This window comes from Anopheles aquasalis, chromosome 2 (genome assembly GCF_943734665.1).
Source record: "Anopheles aquasalis chromosome 2, idAnoAquaMG_Q_19, whole genome shotgun sequence".
NCBI lineage: Eukaryota > Metazoa > Arthropoda > Insecta > Diptera > Culicidae > Anopheles > Anopheles aquasalis.
This window is the reverse complement of record NC_064877.1, coordinates 77,465,647-77,488,146: the sequence shown is the minus strand read 5'-3', so window position 1 is coordinate 77,488,146 and position 22,500 is coordinate 77,465,647. Positions and strand designations below refer to the sequence as shown.

Here is a 22,500-nt window from a genome sequence, read left to right as displayed (position 1 = left end):
GGCGAGAGTCCGGTGACCGGGTTCCCTAAACACTTTTAGCTAGTTAACGGACACAATGGCGGAGAAAGTAACCCCAAAAGTACCCCACGGTATGGGATCCGGTCCAAAAACCTTTTCCCTCGGACCGCCTGGCCACAAATCGTCTCAATTCCAATATCATTCTCAATTAAGCTAAATTATTATTTGCCAACGTTCCTGACTCGCTGGCTCCTGGCTGGCTCCGAGCGACCGAGAAATAGATAGCAAACCGGAGGGATTCCCTCATTCCCCTTTTGGAGTCCCTGATACCGGAGCGGTCCCCCACTAAACCATAAGTAGATTTATGGTTAGAATTTAATTGAAAAATTTGGAAATTTATTCCGACCCACAAACAGCACACACCCGGAGGGGGAGTGGGGTGAGTTTGGTGGCCGACCACCATTCCTTTTCTCCCCTTCCTCTCCCGGTGGTCCGTTCTGGTCGCCGCAAGAGGACGAGATTCAATAAACACTCCAGCAGCACTTCATTCCCGGGGAGCGCTGGGCGCGCTCGATGGACTCTCTCTCGGTGATTTGTGAAACAAACCCCGGGCCCCGAAAATTGGTTTCTTGCTTTTATCATCCTTTTGCAAGGGGACAAACAGAGGGAGAAGGAACCTGATAGAGAGAGAGAGAGAGCAACCGAGAGCAAAGTTTGGTCATTCGAGAAGAAGGTCACCCTCTGTGGATGCTTTTGGAACACGATACACAGCAAACCCTTCTCTAAACAACTTCTCCCCAACAGGAAATGGAACATTAACCCAACCACCGTTTTGCACTGAAGCTCTGGCGTTTCGGAACTCAGGTTGTAGTTTTATAATTAATAGTTTTGCGACTCGTTAGAGGACGCACTCAAGTGCGCGCCACCGCGCGAATTCAATTGTCATGCCCGAAGAGATCCATTTTAATTCATTAAAAGGGGCTCCAATAGTGGCCGGGGGTGCCCTCGTGCAATCATAATTTACTAAACGCTAAACCACCGGGTCCGGGCCCGAGCCCGGGCCGTTGGCCAATTGGACGACGACGCAAAACGGAAATCGTTCGACTTGGAATTAGATTACATTCAGCATTTGAAGCGCTGCGTGGCGTGGCGTGCGTCGTGGTGGCCCAATGCGTACGCCTCACTCGGTCTCTGTAACTAGGGCATCGCCATTACTGTCTGCACTTTTGACATGCTCGGCGATGGCAGGCAGGCGGCGGCACTGGCGCTGGCGCTCGTACCTTTATTGGATTTCGTTTCGTACAGGGATTGTCTTCGTCGGTTAACCTTGGCAGCAGCAGCAGCAGCAGCAGCAGCAAGAGGGAACCTTTGCCTTTGCTGCGCTCTAATTATTTCGAATCAACACGCGGCCAGAGCGCGCGCGAGAGATGCGAGCCACGCAGCCATCCGCGTGAAGGCCATGCATCCGTCTGTCTCGATTGATTATTGGCACAAGCGGCTCTCATGGTCCGTACGGAGTGAAGGTTCCCCATTTCTTACCCAGCTGGGTCGCGTCCGATGCAGAAGCTATAGGAAAGTTTTCACCGGTGGCACCCGTGGCGGAAAAACGGAATTAGACAAACTTGATTGAGTCGTGCAGCAGTTGCCGGGGAACGGAAATCTCATTTTGATTTCATTCTTTTCTTCCGGTGTCCATTCCAGCCGTGGTGATACGCACCCGTGTGTCTGTGTGTTCTCTAATTAAAACTTTGGACAGATCGGACCCGAGGTGAACGATAAGAAGCTCCTCCGTTTGGTTCCTCGGTTTGTGCGAGGAACAATCGACAATCCGATCCCTGGATTGCGCTTGCCCCGGTTGTTTGTTCGTCCCATTCACGACGTTCTGGTGCTAATGTGAGCTAGCAAGCGATCAATTGGACAGGTAACAGGTGCCAACTCACCCCCCGAGATGGTGACGATGGAAAACTCGCTACTCGTTTTTCCAACACCCAGCACGGAACGGTGATTGACGCACCGGGTATCGACGAGTTCCCGGGCGAGATTTTCCACCGGTCCAAAAGGTTCTCCAAACGGAGCAAACAGCAAACAAAGAAGCGATCGGATCGGATCGGATGCTGTCTGCAAACATAGCACCGAAACGGTAGCCATCTTCACGCATCGTATTCGGATAAGTATCGGAACCAATCGGGGTGTTGTGGCGGATTAGAAACGCACCGATTCGTCCACTGCCAGTGCCAGAGCATCTGCTAATGATGGGCAAGCGCCATTGCAATGCCAGACATGCCAGCCATGCCAGCCATGCGGTACGTAATCGATTTCGACCGGCAAACATCGCGATACCGCATTGAACGCTTGAATGTGTTAACAGACTTTGCTTTAGCACAATGGACCTGTGAGCAAAACAATGTAACGAAGGAAAACAATAGAGCACATGGAAGCTAACCAGTTTTAATCAATTAAGAGTGATTTTTGTGATAAAACACTTTTCTTGAAACACCAGTCGAGTAGCTTAAGGTACTCGAACGCGAACCCCGGGACCGCGGGTCGCTGTGTACGATGTTGTGTGCGAGCAAAGTATGCTGCGGCGCACCCCAACCAAGCAAGCGGCGCCTCAACGTACCAGTGCTGCCAGCATCCGTACAAACCAGCTCCCTTACAGTAAAACATTTAAACCCCAATTTAAAGTTAACAAACGAAACACGAGTCGCGGTTCTTGTGTTTTTACGACAAAATCTATCATTTTATGTCGCGTTCACGAGGCCACCCTACAAGTGGTGCTCGATGCTCGTTAGAGAACGGTTCCTTCCTACAATCCCAATCGGTTTCCCGTGTTCCATTCACTCAACTCTATCGATCGATCCCAGGGGCTCGGTGGAAGCGGCGACACATACGATCGCTAGGGCTCGTGCACCCTCGTGTCCTTGCAGTTGTTATTGAACTTTAGTGTGTGAATCACCGCTCTCCAGCGCACACAAAAAGAGTCGAAAAACAATCCAACGAGGCTGCTGCGTTGCTCCAAAAAGCGACATTCTAACCAAAGCGTTAAGAACACGCAGCCGATGAAGAGAAACGGATGAAAGGAAACATCTTGAAGCTAAAGTGATTGCATGATCTCATCTCTCACGCAGTCAGTCAGTAACGGGGGGGTGGGGGATGAGGGAGAAGGCCACTGCGCGAACGGATACTGGCGGCGAACGGAATCGGAATCCCGAAACCGAAAGCAGTCGCGGTGGTCCGGTCCGGTCCGCGATATGCAAAACAAACCGTTCGATTGTGTTCTCGACGACCAACGACCGAAAAGCACCGTTCGATGGGCACGAGAATGAAAATGCGTATTCAAGGCGGGAAGGGAGGCTGGCTGGCTGGCTGGCTGGCTGGCCATGTGAAGGCCAGGTCCGGCCATAGCGATTGCACGCACGCACGCACGGGGCCAGCAGGAACGTCGCGATCGCGGTCGACATTCACGAGGACACAACACCGCAACGCTAGCGACGGTGTCAAGGTGCGTTGGTGGCGTGGAGAAGCCATGTTCCGAGCCAGCATCGCGATGCCGGATCCATCGTGTTCACCACCCTCTTGATTCGTGTGATCGCGCGAGGCGGGCGGGCGCGCGCGCGCACACGAGATCGCGAGAGAATTAGAAGGGAAGAGAAGCCAAGATGCTGCGTTGTCTGCGTCTGCAACGAGAGAGCGAGCAAGAGAGCGGACTTGATCTCTGGTTTGCTTCTTCAGTTACAACATAAAGCCAGACAACGCCGCCTGATCGCGTCCACCGCCGCTGGTCGGTCGGTCGGTCGCCAACCGTTCCCACATTATGAATCAGTATGTGTCGACGGCTGGGCGAGTTCGGTAGAAGTTTGTTCGCCGCGTGTCGTTGTCGTTGTTGTTGTGATCGTTGTTGCCAGTAGTGTGCCCCGGAGATCGCGTGCTATGGTCAGGCTGGAGCAGGGCCTGCAGCGCTGCGTTTGTTTCGTTTGTTAGTTCGCCGTGCTCCGAGCTCCGAACTCGTCCGAACTCCGTTAAGGTACGCCTGCTGATGCGCTGCAGCGTGATAGTGACTCATCGGATGAAAGGGAAGCTTTTCCTCCCTACATGGTGCAGATCGTAGTGATCACTGATCAGTGAGCCCTAATCAGTGAAGACAATGTGGCGCTTGGTGGTGCTGCTGATGTTTGTGCGATGCAAATTCAATTATGTCTCAATTAAGAACCCTTCGTGGAGCAAGCGTGCGAAAAAAAAAGAACTGTCGGTGGTCGATCTCGTGCTTTATGCTAACGTTCCGCCATTGGCCCCCCCGTTGGAGGGGGGTGGGGGAGAGTGAACCTTGAGGGCGTACAAACGCGATCGCGATCGTGTTGAATATCGCACAATGGCTCAAAGGCCAACAATCACCACCGCACCGCGCTGCCGTCACCATCGCCATCATCATCGTCATCAAACAAACGTTCTCTCACGTTTCGGTGCTTGACATTTAGCCAGAGTTTCTTGGCCGCCCCGGCAACCGGACGGGGACTTCGTTTTCCTTGTTTGGCCTCCTTTTCTCCCTTCTTCTTCTAGTTTTGGGGAAGGGATTCGGAGGAGGAGGAGGTTTTCGCAACGCAACGCAGCGACCGACGGCCCAATATGCTCCAATATTGGGCGGCCCTGCCCAATGCTGGCTGGCTGGCTGGCTCGCTGGCTCGCTAAGGTCTCAAATTAGAGCCGCGCAGCGCCGAGCGATGTGTTTGATCGAATGGCATCGTGGCCCTCGCCTGTGTCTGTGTCTGTGGTTAATGTGGGTGTGTCGTGGTGTGCATTAATCATACGCCACCACACATGCGCTCGATGGAGAAGCTATTGGAGGGAGCGGAGTGGTTTGTGATGTTCGAGGCTCGCGCCTTTAGGTCAAGCGGACAGCGCGCCGAGAGAGCTCGACTCGACGGTGGTCCATGCTGGTGATGCTGCTGATGCTGGCGAGCGCGAACGCTTCCCTTCCCTTTTTTTTCTGTTAGTGGCCGAGCTGATAGCTGAAGCGCTGGCGCTGGCACTGGCGCTGGCAGCCCTCGGAGACGGAGTCACTGGAGTTCGTTCTCCTCCAAACAGAAACACCAAACAGCTGCTGCCGATCGAAGCAACAAACATAAAAAGTGATCGCGAGCGACCAATGTAAAAGTAAAAGTTGTTTGCGCGTGCAACATGCAAAGTTAGATAATAGCAATCATCTTCGCGCGATCATCGTCGTACCATCTGCCGCAAACGCAGACCATCGGCCATCCCGGGCGGGCGGATTCCGCCGTGACTTCCGTGTACTCCGAGGGAGAGATGTCGCAGTGTTTGTGTGTGATCAGTCCCTGTGTGTGATCAAACTCTGTGTGTGCGTGCTAATAACAATAGAGCGTACCACAAAGACGTGATCGAAATGGATCGAATTGCAAATCGCTGATACTAAAGCTCTCGCTGCCTTTTTGCGATCGCTACAACGAATTGATTTTACTCTTCTTCATCTCCCTTTATGCCACCAGGTCTTCTCGATAAAACAAAAAATCATGTTATTTCGCCGCTCGACCAACTCGATCGTGTTGCTGATCTTCGGTTGTCTGCTCATCATAGGTAAGAGCCAGCGCATCGCGCGCGCGCGCACGCAGATTGTATAATCCACGCCAAAGCCAAATGTGTCAAGCGATTTCGCGCATCGCGCACGACGTCGAATATTTTAAGGAAGCTGCGGCAAATGTCGCACCCTCGTGTGAGATCGTCTGCAGCCTCTTGGGTGATTCGGTTGCGAGTGTCCCAGAAAACCATCCTAAAAGAGGGTGTGAGCACACCGTGAGGCGTGATTTATGTTTTATGATCGCGCGAGACACTAACGCAGTGCCAGTGGTGTGGCCTTGCGAAGCCCACAAACCCACTGACTAAAGCTTATTTCCCTGTCGGCGCCATCGTTACGTGGCCGAGTCACCGCCGCACACACAAATGTCGTCTGCCACCTGGGGTCCATCCTTTCCGATCAGATCCGATCCGGCAGGCGACTAATTGCCCTTCCTGAGTGTTTGCGTGTGTTGGTGTGTGGTGATCGCTTTGCATACTCGATTTGACGCGCGAACGCGATCGCCGGGCCCATAATTTGGACAGTTTATCAGCGGCAATGGGCCTCCTTTCCTCCCCTTCCTTCATTTTCTGGTCCTCTGTTGAGCGATCCATAAATCTATATATTTATGGAAGCGATGGAACGCTAACGAAGAGGCTTATAAATCAATTAGCCAGATCGCTCACCACACGCGTGCGATCATTTTAAGATCATTTCCGAAAAAGTGGTGGCGCGTGAGGGACGCCCATTGATTTATGGGCCCTCGACGGCTCGATCTCGATCACTTCCAAAACGGATGCCGCTCTGGTCAAGAGTAGCTCTCGGATGGCCTCAAAGAGGGCGCCAGCACTTTTAATGACCAACCAACGCATTGTTTCACCTTCTCTTCACGATCTCGTCTCTCTTTCCCCCTAGATGGCCATGAGGAGACGAAGACGAGCCGCACCAAACGGGGGCGTAACGTGCGAACGTCCGGATCGCCACAAAGTGCGGCCGTAGAACCGAGCCAGGACCTGCAGGATACCGGCGCAGCAAGTAGCAGCAGCAACAGCAACAACAATCAGCAGGATGTGGCCGTCATACCGCCCGGATTTCTGAGTCCCTCGGTTCAGGAGTACCTCGAGCTCGGCAAGTCCATACCCGGTAAGATCCAACGCCACGGGCGGAGGTCACGCAGCAGCAGCATTCCGACTCAGCTTTGAAGTTGATTGATGAGTGGTGCCGGTAAGGTGGCCTCCAGCGGATTTTTGGCAGACATTCCAACCACCTAAAAAAGAAGCACGACCGACACTGTGACTGTGACTGCGACTGCTGACGTCGCCAGAGTAGCCTCCGCCGCCATTGCTGCTCATCATTATTCAAATTGAGAAAAACGAGTTGGAATCGTCGTGGTGCCGTGGTTGAGCTTCGAAGGACAGATTCACGCGCCGTACGCGATTATAACGTTTCTCTCTCTCTCGCTCTCCCACCAAACAGGTCGACCGGGGACAGATTATCCAATCCTGGCCGCGATCCCGTACACCAACTTCTACTGCGACGAACAGGAGTATCCGGGCTTCTTCGCCGATATGGACACACGGTGTCAGGGTAAGCATTCCAAGGAAAGTGGCCACCTTAGTGCACACCTTCTAACACCGCTTCTCTTCTCCTTCCTCGATCGACAGGATGGCATTATTGTGACATCGATGGACGGCAAGCTACCTTCCTCTGCCCGAATGGGACGCAGTTCTCGCAAGCCGTCTTCGTCTGTGACTGGTGGTTCAACGTGCGCTGTGATCTCTCCCCCCGGTTGTACTCGATCAATGCCCGGCTCTACCAGCGGCCAAAGATTAATCCGACGCAACCGCACCGCGTGATAACGAGGCAGCTGGTCGACGAGATATTCAACGTTTAACTCATCGTTTCGTGCGAGGAGTCGTCAGCCGGAGGCCCTCTACCGTCCTCTGTTTCGTTGTAACGTATTTATTTTTTCTTTCGTCTTTATTTGTGTTTGCTAAGATCGAACACATGCGATCGCGAGTGTTCCGTATTGTCCCGTCGAATGTATTATTTAGATTTTGTACAAAAAAAAAGAGAAAAAGCACCAGTGGAAACCAAGCGTAATGAGTAATAAAGCGTGTAAATACTTTCTTTACCAACCAAAAAAAAACCCTTGGCGTGAGCGGATATAGATGCTAGATGCAAGATGGAAGAGAATTTGGAATCGGAAATTGAATTTCCTAGATTTAAATGTTGTAATGAATTCATAAATAAGAGCTGGCAAACGGAGGTGGAGAAGGAGAAGCAGAAGGAAGTGAAAACGATCGCAAGATTTGGGTTAATTGGCGAAACATCGCTGGTCACTGGTGTGTGTTGTCACGATCGCGATCGCTTCGTTGACTTCCCTCCCGGATGTTCTCCTATTGCTTTGGTCGTTTCCGTAAGATTATGAGATATGAATATTCTGACAAAGTATTATAACGCCTCTCCGGCGATGCGATATGATATCAAAGCGAAAGAGTCTGCTTGAATATCTGGAAGGCTCTTTCTTAAGTCAAAATCTATCTTCTTTTTTACTGCTACTGGTTCTTCTAAGTATCTGATAGTGGAAATGCCCAACACGTTAGAACTCTTTCGATTAGATTGTTGAAGAAATTATAATCCAGAAGAGAAAGAAGTCAGTCTAAGCCAAAAGAACCATACCGGACCTTCAAAAAGCTTCTTCCAAAATTCATTAGTAACAATCTGCCTCTTCCCTAGTGGTTAGTACACTGCTAGCTCATTATCCAACGCGGTGTTGCACCTTTTCGCCCGCATGTTGAGACCTTTTTATGGACCTTTCTGACACCGTTCTGTCCCCTTTCCAATATCAATTGCTTAAGACATGTTCCTTTCTAATGACGAGTGTATGCCAGAGCATACCTGTCGTTGTATCGATGGCGATGCATTTTATCGCCGTTTTTACACACATCACTTTTACGACCAAACTAAACACAGAATGCAAAAAAAAACAACCCTTTTTTTATAAGGGGTGTTGCTTCTCGTTTGAACATAACAGTATAGTTTATGTTCAGACATGAACATCGGAAAGAGTTATTTTGAAGACATTAATGAGCCTAAAAATTCCATTCTTCTGTTTTCCTCTGTGGTTCCGTCACATAACATAAATTATAAATTTTTTGATTCAATGATTTAAGCTTCAATTCATCCATTCTGTCGCATGGTCAACAATGTTAGAAAAAGTTGCAGTTCATGTGCAATTTTGTGGGATAATGAGTGGAAAAATGTGTTAAAAATTGATGAAATACCGCAGATAAATTGCGAGAAGATCATAAAATGCATTAAATTATCGTATCTTAGACCCAAACAGATGATCGTACTGCAACTCCCTTTCACTCTCCAGCATTTTATTTCTTCATTTCCATGCATCGAAAGACCCAGCTACACAAATCCCCTCGTTCTGCACAAAATGTAACATAATTGCTCTGCCCTTGCAGACCCGCGATCTGCAAAACTTTGCATACTTTGTGGATCGGGCACATGGCAGATTCGCGCGAGAACGCCACGCTCCAATTCGGCGCTCGGTTTGTGGGTCCCAAAAGAAAAAGCTCACATCTTGAGTTGCCGCCTCCTTTGTCTTCGTCGTCGTCGTCGGCATTCGTGGGCTCCCGGAAAGAGCGCGCGCCTGCTCTGCGGGGCCTGAAGCTCGGCAGTGCAGAAGCTTTCGCCGATCACGCGCGCACGGGCGCCCGCACCCTCTAGGAGACCGCCGCCACTAGGAGACCACTCACTCGTGGAAGAAAAAGCGTGGAAAACGAGGTGAGACCACGCGGCTTCGGACTTCGGAGTGCCCGGACTGGTGCTGCTGCTGGCCACCAACAGCAGCTAGCTGGCACGCGCTCGGCGATCACTCGATCTCGCACACTCAACCGAGACACCGGTCGGACCGCGCGGTTGGCGATCGGCGCGACCGCAGCAAAACAACAAACCGAGTACGCGCGCTCTGTGTTCGGACAGACTCCAACAACCGGGTCCGGGGGCTTATTGCTACAGACATCGTCGCATCGTGCATCATTTACCGTCGTCCGCGGTGGCGATAATTGCTAAAAAGCTTTTTTCCTTTCCATTAATAAGCCGCGAATCTCGTGTATATGTGTCGTAACGTGTCGTTCGCGTCTTCGTCCGCGTCCTGTTCTGCACTCGACTGACCGCGGAGGGGAAGCTGGTGAGGACCAGATGTATGTTATGCCACTGCACTGGTTCAGCCTCATCTTCGAGCACGCTGATGCATCTGCATAGAGCAGCGTGGTGGTAGACGAGCGAACGAGCGAGGGAATGCGCGCGATCGCGATCACCGTCACCGTGAAGCCTGTTTGTTGTTAATGTGCAGCGTGTTCCAGTGTTCCACTAGTGTGCAAGTGCAGCAATAGCAACAGCGACAGTGCAATCATCATTCGATACGATAACGATACTTTCACTCTTAAAAGTGCACCACGAACGGAGGCGGCCTCCATCGAAAAAGCGGTTACCTGGTGCGATCCTCGTCAGCATCGAAGACGACAAGGAGGAAGCAAAGGGAAGGGAAGCGAAGGGTGAACTGTTACGAGGGACCTTCACGCAGGGAACCAGAAAAAAAAGGAGCGAGCTGGTTCGTGTGTAAAACCACAAGCGGCAGCCGACAGTCGGCGCCAATTCGAGTTCTAGAGCAAAATGCACACAAGACATCAACGATGGATGAGGCAACGAACGCACCACCGACTATTCATGGTCACAGGTAAGTGTCGCCAACAGTATGTGTGGCGCTAATAACCCTCCGGACCCTGGCGTACCGGACAAATCACATACCAACGAGCCGCGTGAGGGTGGGGGGGGGGGGGGGCACACATTACTCCGCTACTCGCGGTCACCCTCGCGATCACCGCGCGGTGTCATGTTGCGGGAGTGTCGTAATGCAATATATGCATCAAGTTCCTGCTCGGTCGCTCGCTCGGTGCGCTCGGTGCTATGCGGTTGCATTTGAATGTTTCGAAGGGAAACCAACCACCACCTGCAGCAGCAGCACCACCACCACTCGGGCCCTCCAAAAGGAACTGGTGACTGTCTCGTCGAGACATTGTACTGCTGCCACTGGATCAGTATGCAGTTCACCGTTTCACACCACACCGGTGCCTTGTTGGCGAGAGACGAGGATCGGTGGAGGGAGGCTAATCCACTGGCCAACCACCTTGGACGTTAGCCATGGTCTCGGTCTTATCTTTTTGGTCTCAGCAGCTTTTTTTTTCGCCGCGAAAGCGAACCACAGCGACGACGACAACAACAAATTTGCTTCCTCAACTCAACTCCAACACAATATGTGGAAGTGAGGCATTATAAACGGGGGTGTAATTGGCCTCCAGGTGGCCATTCTTTTGTCGCAGTTCCTCGACCAACTCTTCAAATTAAAATAATTCCAGCATAATTCACCATGACGCGTCATGCCTCCGCCACCACCTGTTTGTTGTGAGCATGAGAAGTCTGGCCACCAGGAAAAGAAAGTCCAGAATCGACGTCGACGTCGGGCGGACCCGGCCGGGCGTCTTCCGATAATTTGACGCGACGCCAAAGGCACTCCAACTCCGGTGCATATTACGCCAAATGTCAGCTCCAGGGTCGGTCGATGGAGGTTGTTTCCTGGGAAGCAAATACCGAGATACGCAGAAATGCGGCACCATTGCGGCAGCGCCAGCGTGAACGTAATACCGCAAACAGACACCTTCGTTGCTGGTAGTAGCAGCATCGACCAGGGCGGTTGTTGCTGCACATAACGGGGCACCCGGAGGCGCCCCGAGGAGTTTACGAAAAAAAAAGGCTAAAAACAGCAGCATATCTCGCGCGCACCACATCGTAGTATGCGTCGCGGGTTCGAAACACACCAACGCACGCACGCTCGCTCGCTTCTATCGTAGTAAACCACAAACAAGGCCTACTCCGTTGGTGCTGCTGCAATGAAAACGCTCTGCGCGAAGCGGCGGAACCAAACTGGAGTGCCAAGCGCGGTGGGGCCGCGAGGGGGTGCCTTGCAATATTAGACTTTCCCGTAACACGCCAGCCCGAGCGAACGGGCGATCGCGACTCGGGGGTGGCTGTAGGATGTGTGTAAGACAAACATCTCACGTTTTTTCGAGCTTCCCCTCTCTCTCTCTCTCTCGCTGGAGTGACACACCACGGGGGCTGGTGTGAGAGGCTCGCGATCGCGGAAAAGTTCGAAGTGCGTGTCGTGAGCAGCACCCCAACGAAAGCCCCCCCACCCCGCTTCTGGCACAACCTGGCATGTGAAGGCGATGGATGATGTATGCAATGCAAACAGCATTAGCTTCCCCTCCCCCCCCCCCCCCTTCCAACCCACACACAGAGCAGCGGAGAAGCAGCAACATAATGATGGGGGATGCCAGCCAGTCAGCCAGTCAAGCCAAGAGGCCACATTACACACCAGATCAGACCAAAAAGTGTGTATATGTGTGTGGCCGCTAGTCGCGGTGAGATAATGAGGAAATGCACATTGCGCTTCACCTCTCGTGCGTGATAGTGGTGCCAGCCCCCCCCCCCCCCCCCCCCCCCGGGCGTGCATGCTCCCAACATATTACTCTCTAGATATATTTCGGGAGCCAATTAGGTGGTCGGTCGTTGCATCAGAGACCTTCTCGATCTCTTCTTGGGGGGGAAGCCATCCTTTAACGAGTGGAGAAAGGAACCAAACCAGACACCCAGTTTCAATCCGCCCTCACGATGCAGAGAGAGAGGGCGCCAGCCCGGGGCCACCGGATAAGATATAGTGAACGGAATGGCCCCCACGGAATACGGAAATTAAGATACAAGATATGGTGCGCGTCCAGCAGCCAGCCAGCCAGCCGTCGAGTCTCCTCAGCTCTTATGCAAATGAAGAGAAAAGTCTCGCGACGCGGCCCTCTCGTCGTCCGCCACAGCGATCGGTAAACGACTTAATCTGGTTAACGGAACACGCGACGCCACGCCATGCGATGCAGGGTGCTGCTGCCGTTCGCATGAAGAAAGTAAAACATAATGTTGCAAAAAAAAAAGCAACGGACGCAGCGAGACAAGCAAGAAGAGAACACGATCGCAGCGATCGTAGTGCGCGAAGGTGAAGACAACAAAAGGGGTGATCCGAGCTACAGGAAGCTGCATTCAGGCTTCAGCTTTATGGACTTCCTTCCATAAAAAGCGCGCGAAGGTGCCAAGAAGAGGTCAACTAATATATTCCGGAATGTTCTCAGTCGGAGGTTTGAAGCAATTTAATTAAATGTTATTTTTTCTCCATTTTTGGTAAGACCAGGGGGGGCGGAATAGAGAAGGATGGGAGGGAGACCGTGACCGGTGGGGTGTTGTTTTTTGGGGCAGCCACTCCTCCTCCCGTTGATTGCCGAAAAATAATAATTACTCACTTCAACTCCACTCCAGCGTGTCGCGATCGCGATCGCGCGAATTTAGGGAGGAGGAAGATGAGAAAAAAGGGGTGGAAAGGAGGAAGAGAGGTCCCATAAAATGGTCAACAGCAGCAGCAGCAGCACATCATCCATCCATCCATCCAATCCATCAATCCCGAACCGTGCCCAGGTGGATCATGATTCTTCGTTCTTTCGTCCGACAAACTGCGCGCCTTTTTTTTTTGTTAATAATTATAACGTTGGCCTCGGACCACGGCACTAGGTCTTGGCACAATGGTGGCCTTTCGGGAAGAGGGCTGAGGCGGGGGGACTTTCTCCGGAAAAGCCATTCTCCCCTCCCCAGGTGATCGACGAAAGCTGCGAATCAGCAGTGGCAGGGCCTGCGTTGGCCGATATTGAAGTTAGTTCCGCAATCGAATCCAGCAGCAGCCAGCATCGAAACCCGTTTCTGGAGATCCCCGGAGGGGTGTCCCCAAGGGAATGTGTGTCCCGGAGGGAGTGACCATTCCGGGTATTGTGTTGTTGTTGTTGTTGTTTGTCTTCCCCTTTCGGTGCCTTCCTTCTCTTCCTCGAGCGAACCGGGACTGGCTGCTGGCTGCTGTTCCCGAAGGAAAAGAGGAATCAAAGGGGGGAGGGGGCAGCTCCCCTCCTGGATCGAGCGCGGGGAAAGTAGAGCGACAAACACACCCATTCACATGTGATCTGGCGCGTGCGCTGCTGCTGATGATGAAGGTTGATGACAACAACGGACGACGGCGACGACGACGACGACGACGATGCGGACATGATCGGACTGATTGCCTGAGGGCTAAACCCGCAACACAGCTCAAGATTTTCTCGAAATACACACGCCGTGAATGCGGAAAAGACACTCAGAAAACAACAACAAAAAAAAGGCGGCCACCGCAAAGCCAAAAGGAAGGGAAAGTTGGTGACCATTTGTCCTCCTGTCCTGCTGCTGATCCCGTCGACCACTGACATCAACACAGCGATCGTTTTGCTTGCGACCTGGCGGACTGGCTTGTCAATTCATCATTTGCTACGGTCGGAACGGCAGAGTACCTGATCCTCTCGCATGGTCGCATCGCAATTGAACTCCTCCAACAGCAGCCAGCCCCCGGCCGCTCGTGATTGTGCTGGTGACCTAGTTGTGGTTGTTGTGGCACCGGTGCGGTAGCAGCTGTCGATTCCGTAAGTTGCTGCCCTTGCACTGCGTTGATAGGATTGAGTTGACCGATCGCAAGGTCGCACCGAAAGGTAATGGAACGCGATCGCGCAAACATCAGTGCGTGAGGAGGAAGAGGTGATAGAGGGAGAGCGAGAGAGAGAGTTGCGCGAACCGCGCCTCACGATCAGCTGTGCTGTCTGCAGCGTATAGCCACCACCCGCCATGTGAGTGACGAAGATCGCGATCAAGTGCGTACCGCCCCCGGGCAGTGCTCACAAACATGCCAGTGAGTGCCACGCGTGTTGCGTTATGAGCGATCGACCGATCGATTGATCGGTGGTACAGCGTTTAAAGCACGCGTGCAATTGAACGCCTCCTCGAGCCAGTTTTTCATACAAAAGACCCCATGGGCCCACGGCGTTCCGCCGGTAATGAGTTTATTATTTTTCCTCGGCCACGATCTTGACGGATCCGGATCTACGATCATGGATCTCTCTTGGAGCTCTTGACGTCGCCGTGGGAATGGGCTAACGCGACGGAGCGCAGAAGACAGAAGAAACACCGTGCAGAGCATCCAGAGAACTGTCCAAGGTCACAGCGAGCACGACGACGAAAATTGGTTGGTCGCTCGTTGGTTGACTCCCTTTGTTTGGAACCGACGCGGACGCCAACATCTTGGATGCACTTGGCACTGACGTGGAGGAAGAAGAGGGAAAGGTGGGTGGTGTGTTTATGGAGCCACCCTTCGCGTGCCCCCTTCTTCTTGAGGGCCAAAACAAACAGACAAACGACAAGCAAGCGGAGTGAGCGGAAACTCGCTGAGAAAATCCTTCAACTACCCCTTGGGGCGGGGGTGAGGGTGAGTAGCACCCACGCCAATCACCCTCAAGGGGGTGTCAGGGTGGGTGGCTGCACGTACAATCACGAGCGAGTCAGCAGGCAGGATGCAATTCCGCCTGTGCGCCCGGCAGCTGTTCTCGGCTGCGTCGGTTGTCGATCAGTCGATCGGTTCGCTTGTGCTTTGATTAATTCTTTTTTTTTTCTAGAGCAGAACCGCGAAGGGACGGAGGATCTAGTTAGAAGGGAACGCTGTGGACAGCACTTAGCTGCAATCGCTATTTGCCATTTACGGTGGACAATGCTGCAGCAGCAGCTGCTGCTACTGTCGATGCCACCGAGCGCGCGCGCGCCATCTTATTAGATCGAGTTCACGATCGAGTGCGATCGCGAATGAATCGCAAAAAAAAGGGGGGCAATCAAAGAATGCAAATCACAAGGTCCTCACGCGTGTATCGGCCGTAAGTCCTCCAAAAACGGACTCATAATTGACGATCATTTGATCGATTTTCGCGCACGAGGAGGCGGCTTCTGCTTCTACCGGGTTGTTGCTCCATCCGTTCGGCATCGCGATTGCACAATTCATCGCGATCAGCAAATTGATTCGCGCGGCTCGTCGTCGTCGCCGTCGTCGTCAGGCTTCTTAATTTAATCCCCGCGCCACCAAGGCCCCCGCCGGCTCGGTGCGAGAAAATTTCTAAAATACTTCATCTACGCACTGCGGCGGCCGGACGATCGTCAAGAACGGTGGTGCCACCGCACACACGCTGCTCGCTGCGTTGGGTAACGGTGCTTCTTGCAGAAGACGGAGCCTTGACCACTCGCTGGATCGCGATCGTGGGCGCTCGAGCGGTTGTTTCGAAAAGCGGCGTGACGCTGCAGCGTGAACGACCTCACGCGCTCGCGCTCGAGCGATCGACAATGACAAACGCCTCTACGGATATGGTTTCTTATGCTGGCGCCATCAGCATAAGCGCACGAGCGGGGACACCAACCGATCGACTGATCGAGTCAGTGCGATTAGATGATTTAAAGCTTTGTTTGCGTTCTTGCCGTGCGCTCGTTCGCTCACTTCGATTCCGCTTATTGACCACGATTCCCCCTTTCCTTCACTACCCCCTCGGCCAGCAGCATTGTGTATCATTGGATTAGAAGGTGCCCGGATGGTGCACGGTGCCCGGGAACAACAGACAAAGGATAGCGACCACCAGCGACAGCGAATGGTAACTGCGGATCCTGGTCATGTGGCCACTCCCGTCGGCTCGGTGAGTAACGGCACGGACCATGGAGTGCTGCCGTTGTCCAGCGATCGGCAACGCCGGCTGATCCCGTACATGCAGTACTACGTAACCTCGACTCCAGGTGCGCCATCGGCGGCCAGAGGTAGCGGTGCTGACTACCACCATCAGCAGCAGCAGCAGCCGGCACCACCGCAACCATCCTCACCAGCGCCAACGTTCAATCAGCTCTATAATTATAGGCCGATCGTGAGTATTGCCTTACGCCTTATGCAAATTATTGGTAGGATTAAAGCCATTACACCACTCTCTCTGGACCTCGAGGCTCCAGAACGGATCGCACGCTAGAGAGCGAGAGAGAGCGACAGAGCCAGACAATGAGCTCTCGCTCGATGCGATCAAAACTGGAGCATTGTCCAGGGCGACGGATTGTGTAATCCCTCGTCAGGAGATAAGCCTTTAATCCCGTCTACATCTTCGCCCATAGAATGTCCCTTCGAATGCAGGCTACGGACCGAAGCAGCCAAGCGCTAAACCGGTGCTGGTTGCCGCCTATCGACAACAGGAAGAGCCGTCATACGACTTTCAATCGCAAAGGCCACCGTTGCCTCGCAAATACTACGCTACTGCAGCAGCTGCTGCTGCTACTGCTGCTGCTAGTGGACCACAAACGAAGCTAGTTCCGGCCACTGCCGGTGGCCTTAAGTCGTTGCCGTTCACCTACGAGTACAGCAGCAACCAACAGTCGCACCATCACCAGCAGCAGCAGCATCGTGGCCATCAGAGTCCTGTGAAGGTAGCTTCATCGTACGCGCTACTGACGAGTGGATCGGGCGATCATGGCTCAGCGGATCATGGAGTGGAGGTTTACGAGCGACCAAAGTACGCCGTCATCCCGCGCGATCGCGATCAGTACGATGGCCAACGGTTTGCCGTTCTACCGGCCAAACTGTACGCTGGTGGCGGGGCCATTGAGGTCCACACCAAGTCACAATCGCATCACGAGAATGAAGCGGAACCACCACAGCATCAGCATTCACCGGGCAAGTACTACCTCTCGACTGTGGCCACGGATTTGGCGCCTTCGAGGAAACCATCGTTGGTAAGTTTTTCGAATCGTTTTTCGATCGCGCTTGGACCAACTGGGCAAACTGATCTCCATTTCTTCTCCACTCCCAAGTATCAACCGGTGCCGGTGTACAAGAAGCATCGGATCAATCCGTTCCTTCCATCGAACACCATTCCGGGACCGTTTACACCGATGACGACGAGCCACAGCGCCGGTGAGGACGGAGCGAACCAGATCGTCAGTCACCAGGAAGAGGCAGGCCTTCGTGGAGAGCAAATCTCGGCGTACGTCGTCAAGGGCCACTCCACAGCCGCACCATCTCTCATTGAGTATCAACAGGGCGAGACGGCTGGTGGGGCGTCCGGTGGCCATCAGTCACCTTACGTGCTGGTGAAGACGGTTCCAAAGTATTACTACGAAAAGCCACGGATTGCGGTCGTCAGTTCGACGGTGGCGCCACCATTTCCTCCCGTTTACTATCACCACAAAGAGAAGCCAAGCAAGCAACCGTACTCCAATCACACTGGTACGCGCCTCGTGGTGATCATGACGATCATTCTTATTAATCTCATTCCCTCGTTCCAGGATACACACGTCCAAGGGTGGTTGTTCCAGCACCAGCGGAGCCACAAATCAATAATCCGTACTACAACGTGGGACACTTTTACAAGTTCCAGGAGCAAGTGACACCAACGAAGCTTCCATCGCCTGCACCACCACCACCGCCGCCACCGAGACAGCATCTTACCGAGACCACACTGACGCAACATCCGGTGAAGCATCTCGTATCGGAAACGGTCAGTAAGCAGCCGTCGTCACCTCCAGGCCACACCGGGCAGTATTTCCTCGGTGCGAACTACAAAGTGTTCAAGGTGCCAGCAGCTAAGGTGCCTCATCCTCCGCACCCGCAACCATACTACACTGGCCACGAGCAGCAACCACCGTATCAGCCACAGTTTATCCAGCACGTGACCAGCACACCGAGTGCACCGACGATCGTGTACTCAACGACCGCTGCTGCACTACCACCTTCGACAACACTGGCGCCAGCGATCGTTCACGAGAAACCCTCGTATCCCGTGATGTACCATCAGCATCCTCATCCTCAGTATCAGGTCAAACCTGTGCCACGGAATCGCACCGAGTATACCAACCGGCAGCGCTTCTATCCGCCATCGATGCGCCACCCGAGTCAACACAAACCGAGACCGATCCCGTTGGCACCGTTACCGGAACCGATTGAGCAGGAGGCAGAGGTGGGGCTAGGGGCTGGTGGATCGACGTCCTCCGGATCCCTTTCCGATCTGTTGAAGAACCTTCAGGATAACAATCTGCTCCCGAAGACGCTCACACCGGACAACATCGACAATTCGATTCGGACGCTCGTGAAAATCTTGAACAATCTGAAGGCAAACGGGCGGTATCAAGCGACCAGTTCCGTAAGGCCGGATCCGGCTGATGAGGTTGCTTATGAGCGGCCAGGTAACTACTCGCAGGCGCCCCAAGAGGAACCGGAACGGTACGTTGAGGCTGATCCGTACCATCACGGACCACCGATGTTGATCAACAAGATCGTCACACCGGGACCGAATACGGGTAAACCGGGTATTGATTATCCGGCGTTGGCTGAGATCCCCGAGACGAGCTTCTCGTGTAAGGAGCAGCGGTATAAGGGCTTCTTCGGGGATCCGGAAACCAACTGCCAGGTGTGGCATTACTGTGATCTGAATGGTGGAAAGGCATCTTTCTTGTGTCCGAATGGAACCATCTTCAGTCAGGTAAGTTTCACGGGGAGGGGATTTCTAGCCACCTTAAACTAACCTCATAATGATCCTTGATCCTCTCAGGTCGCTCTGACATGTGATTGGTGGTTCAACGTGAAATGCTCGACCACGGCACAATTGTACGTGCTGAATGAACGGTTGTACAAGTACATTCTGCCCTTCACTCCCAAGTTCCCCGAGGATTACAGTGGCCCCTTGGTTGACAAGTAAGTGCAGCTCTGCTCTTTCTCTCCAACAACACGCATTAAACGTTCACAATCCCCCGCTTTGCAGGTATCTAGCGCTCAAGTTCCAAGAGATGGAAGAAAAGATGAAACTGCAGAGGGCAAAGAGTGCAAAGCAGGGTACGGAACCGATCGCAAACACCGATCCGGACAATGACGAGGTAAATGGGAACCGGCTCGAGGATAACGATGAGCGCTACAACCAGAACCAACCCTATCCGGTGAAGTACGTTACAACGGAAGCCATTCCGGAGCGTGTGTCCGATGCTGCGAAACCGGCCGAAGACACATCATCGGCCGTAGTGACGCTGGAAGATATCGAAGCAGAGTTGCAACGTGGCAAAGCAGGCGGTGGGGCCAGTAGTACCACGACCGGTGGTACTCCGGTTGTGGAGATGACCTCTGAGGAAGCGGAACGTGAGGAGGAAGAAACGACTCACCACCGACCGACCACTGGGCCGACATTGATCATCACGACCGAGGATCCTCCCAGTGCACCGTACCATGAGATGATGATGATGGTGATGGGAGGAGGTCCGGAAGGACGACAGGAGGATGATCATTACGCGAACGTGGTCAGTACGGAGCAACCCCCGGGAGGAGCGCTACTACCAACGCCGGCCCCGGTCGTCCTGAGCAAGATAAGACGTATCGAGGTAAAGAACGATGGCACCAGTGGCCATCTGATAAGGACACCCAACTACGAGCGTAGGCGAAGAAAATGAAGTGAAAGAGGGTCGACCAACATTTCAACATTCTCAATACTCACACTCCACACCACACAAAACACACCCACGACACGGCAGTGGACATGAGGCTGCAAGGGGAGGGCGCGTATGCGAACAATAAACTATTGTACAATATTTAGTTTCGTAATTTAAGCACGGACTACGAGCGCGATAAGAGTCTGCCTGTAAGAGCTAAGTAAAGAATCGATTTACTCGCAAAACCCGTGTTCTCTCTGAGGATCTGTTCGTGTTGGCCGCTTCATTGTGTGCCCGAACATGTTGTCCTTGCTCGCCTCCGTCGGTGGAGTATAGAGGGGCCTTCATTTATCATTTGCCGTGATAAATTAATGCCTACCGAAGCCACCGAAGTTGGGCCGGTTGGCCAGGTCAAAAAACGTCGATGCCCGGTTTGTTCGCTTATCGCTTCGCTGCCGATTGTTTCGTAAGACATTACGCGTACGACGCCATGCGATGGGCGTTAGGCGTCGTTAGGACAGGGCATTAGTCCGGTCGGACTAATCGATACGAAAGTCGAATGTAATAATCCTGGGACCGCAATCGATTACGCATGATTTACACATTGCCACCGGTCTGGGGACTGAAGGCTCGTTCCCTATAAATCCTTGGATTATCGAACGACCGTCGTAGTAGTGTTGTGTCTCTATGTGGACATCGTTTATTACGTTTCAATTATAAACTCTAGCTCGGAAGCTCGATTGAGCGACTTCTTATGTTCTATTTTATGCAATCAAAGTAGTCTGCGACAAGCACGGGAAGGTGCTCTTATTATGCTACTGATATTGCAGCGTGAGCTTATCATGTAAAATATGGCATTATTAACGAACCCCGTAATGGCTAACTTAAAATTTTGGTTAAATTCTGTATAGTCGAAACATACAGCTAGACCGAAGGGCCCTCGTATGGAATTTCAAACACACAAACCTTGGGACGGAATGTGAGAATCGGATCGTCCTCATCCTCCGACTCGCTACCATCCCCGTCGTTCGCAGCTTCCGGTTCCTCCTCATCTTCGCTCATGTAGTACACCATCGTCGAGTTCGGATGAATGCTGTACAGGAAGTTGCTGAACTTTTCCCGTTTCTTCTCATCCTCGATGGCTCCAAGATCAAGGTTTTCACGCGTAATCCGGATCCGCTCGGTTACCGGCGCGTCAAGCTTGATCTGCTTAGGCCGATAAATCACCATCCCCTGCAGTCGATACCGAAACCGGCCTCCAATCTTTAGCTGCTCCTTCATTGTCGCCGTCATGTAATAATGCTGGTCGTTATTAGGCTTCGTGCCCGTGAGTTCTGTGTTTGTGGTATTAGGCTTTTGCAACGCTGTATCGGCTGCAGTCTTTTTGTTCAGTCCATTCTCATCGCTTCTTTCGTTCGCCAGCTGCTTTACAGTAATAGAATGCAACGCAGTGCGTGGCGCAACGGTCAGTTCTTCTAGTTTTCCTTGTGATTTGATAGTGAGTTCGGTCGATGATTCGCCAGTTTGTTGATTTTTGCTTTTGGTTTCCGTTATTTTCTGCTGAGAGGTGCAATTTCTGTAGGTATCCTGTATTTGCGGACCATCACATGAGGTGGATGGTTTCGGTTTCAAAGCGTTAGTTTGCTTTTTATCAAATGCTTTTCGAGTCCGAGTTCCCAGCAAATGGGTTACTGGCTTCTCGTCATCAGTGTCCGTACCACTACATATTGTGGTAGCTTTCGTATGCTTATTGTTGATTTTTTTGGACGATTTTTCTTTGCCCATTTCTATCTCCTTGTTCTGCTGGGAAATACCAATCGGTGTTTTTAGGAGATCTTTATCAGGCATCATTCCTTTGAAAGTTACCCGCTTTTGATTGGCCGGTTTTCGCGTTACTTTTGCACTGAGCGACTCGCTTTTATCATCATCACTATCCGAAGTAGAGATTACAACATCTTTCGGTTGCATTTTGGCAACCTGTTTTGGAGCAATCGCTTGGCTCATTTCTAATTTCTTGCTTAGTTTTGAACTATCGTTCGGTTCCTTTAGTTTGGTTTTCTTAAGAGGTTTCAATGGCTTGAATGTTACCTTTTTGGATGGCTTCGGTTTCAATGCTGACCGCAGACCCTGTAGGGCGCCAGGAATGTTGTTCACGCTCAAGTTTGAGAATGAAAACATTGAAGACGGCAGGGCCAGACCAGTCGTCGATCCAGCAGTTTCGTCGAAAATTGTCGTAAGCGTACGTTCCGTCTGTTGGAATATGATCCGTCTTCCCGCATCATTCTTCAGCTCGATGTTTGAGTTGTTAATCGAAGTAAGCTGTTGCGCTCCGTTTTGGTTCAGGAACGAAACGTTGCGCTTGCAGCTCACATCGAGCGTCTTATCGCCGTCGAGTTCCGTGAAACGTGTCTCCTGTTCTCGTTCCAGAGCTTTGCTCTGACCCGCTTTGCAATGCTCCAGCCAGTTCATCACTTCTTTCGTCTCGAGGGTAAAGTTATCCATGAAGATTTTTTCCAGTCCAGTTTCCTTCC

The 22,500-nt window shown here is 52.4% G+C and overlaps 3 protein-coding genes across 5 annotated transcripts in view; 2 read left to right on the top strand and 1 right to left on the bottom strand.

Moving 5' to 3' along the window:
* The first annotated feature begins 3,801 nt into the window (after positions 1 to 3,801).
* On the top strand, positions 3,802 to 7,614 carry LOC126581418 (uncharacterized). Of its 2 annotated transcripts, none has more exons than XM_050245051.1 (5): positions 3,802 to 3,982; positions 5,460 to 5,547; positions 6,440 to 6,667; positions 7,001 to 7,111; positions 7,189 to 7,614. In XM_050245051.1, exons 2-5 carry the CDS (start codon positions 5,484 to 5,486, stop codon positions 7,416 to 7,418), a joined length of 633 nt encoding a protein of 210 aa, XP_050101008.1. In that variant the 5' UTR covers positions 3,802 to 3,982; positions 5,460 to 5,483; the 3' UTR covers positions 7,419 to 7,614. The 2 variants fall into 2 exon arrangements, with proteins under 2 accessions (XP_050101008.1, XP_050101009.1); XM_050245052.1 differs by lacking the exon at positions 3,802 to 3,982 and adding an exon at positions 5,079 to 5,109.
* Positions 7,615 to 9,439: 1,825 nt separating this feature from the next.
* LOC126581409 (uncharacterized) lies at positions 9,440 to 20,178 on the top strand. Of its 2 annotated transcripts, none has more exons than XM_050245029.1 (7): positions 9,440 to 10,277; positions 16,082 to 16,437; positions 16,676 to 17,290; positions 17,369 to 17,783; positions 17,843 to 19,035; positions 19,105 to 19,247; positions 19,315 to 20,178. In XM_050245029.1, exons 1-7 carry the CDS (start codon positions 10,214 to 10,216, stop codon positions 19,988 to 19,990), a joined length of 3,462 nt encoding a protein of 1,153 aa, XP_050100986.1. In that variant the 5' UTR covers positions 9,440 to 10,213; the 3' UTR covers positions 19,991 to 20,178. The 2 variants fall into 2 exon arrangements, with proteins under 2 accessions (XP_050100986.1, XP_050100985.1); XM_050245028.1 differs by having other exon boundaries at positions 16,079 to 16,437.
* A 554-nt stretch (positions 20,179 to 20,732) lies between these two features.
* Positions 20,733 to 22,500, bottom strand: part of LOC126577179 (uncharacterized) — a 2,198-nt gene continuing 430 nt past the window's right edge. The window contains exon 3 of the mRNA XM_050238630.1: positions 20,733 to 22,500. This exon is cut by the window's right edge and continues 214 nt beyond it. Coding sequence (XP_050094587.1) covers positions 20,894 to 22,500 — 1,607 coding nt within the window. The 3' untranslated portion in view covers positions 20,733 to 20,893.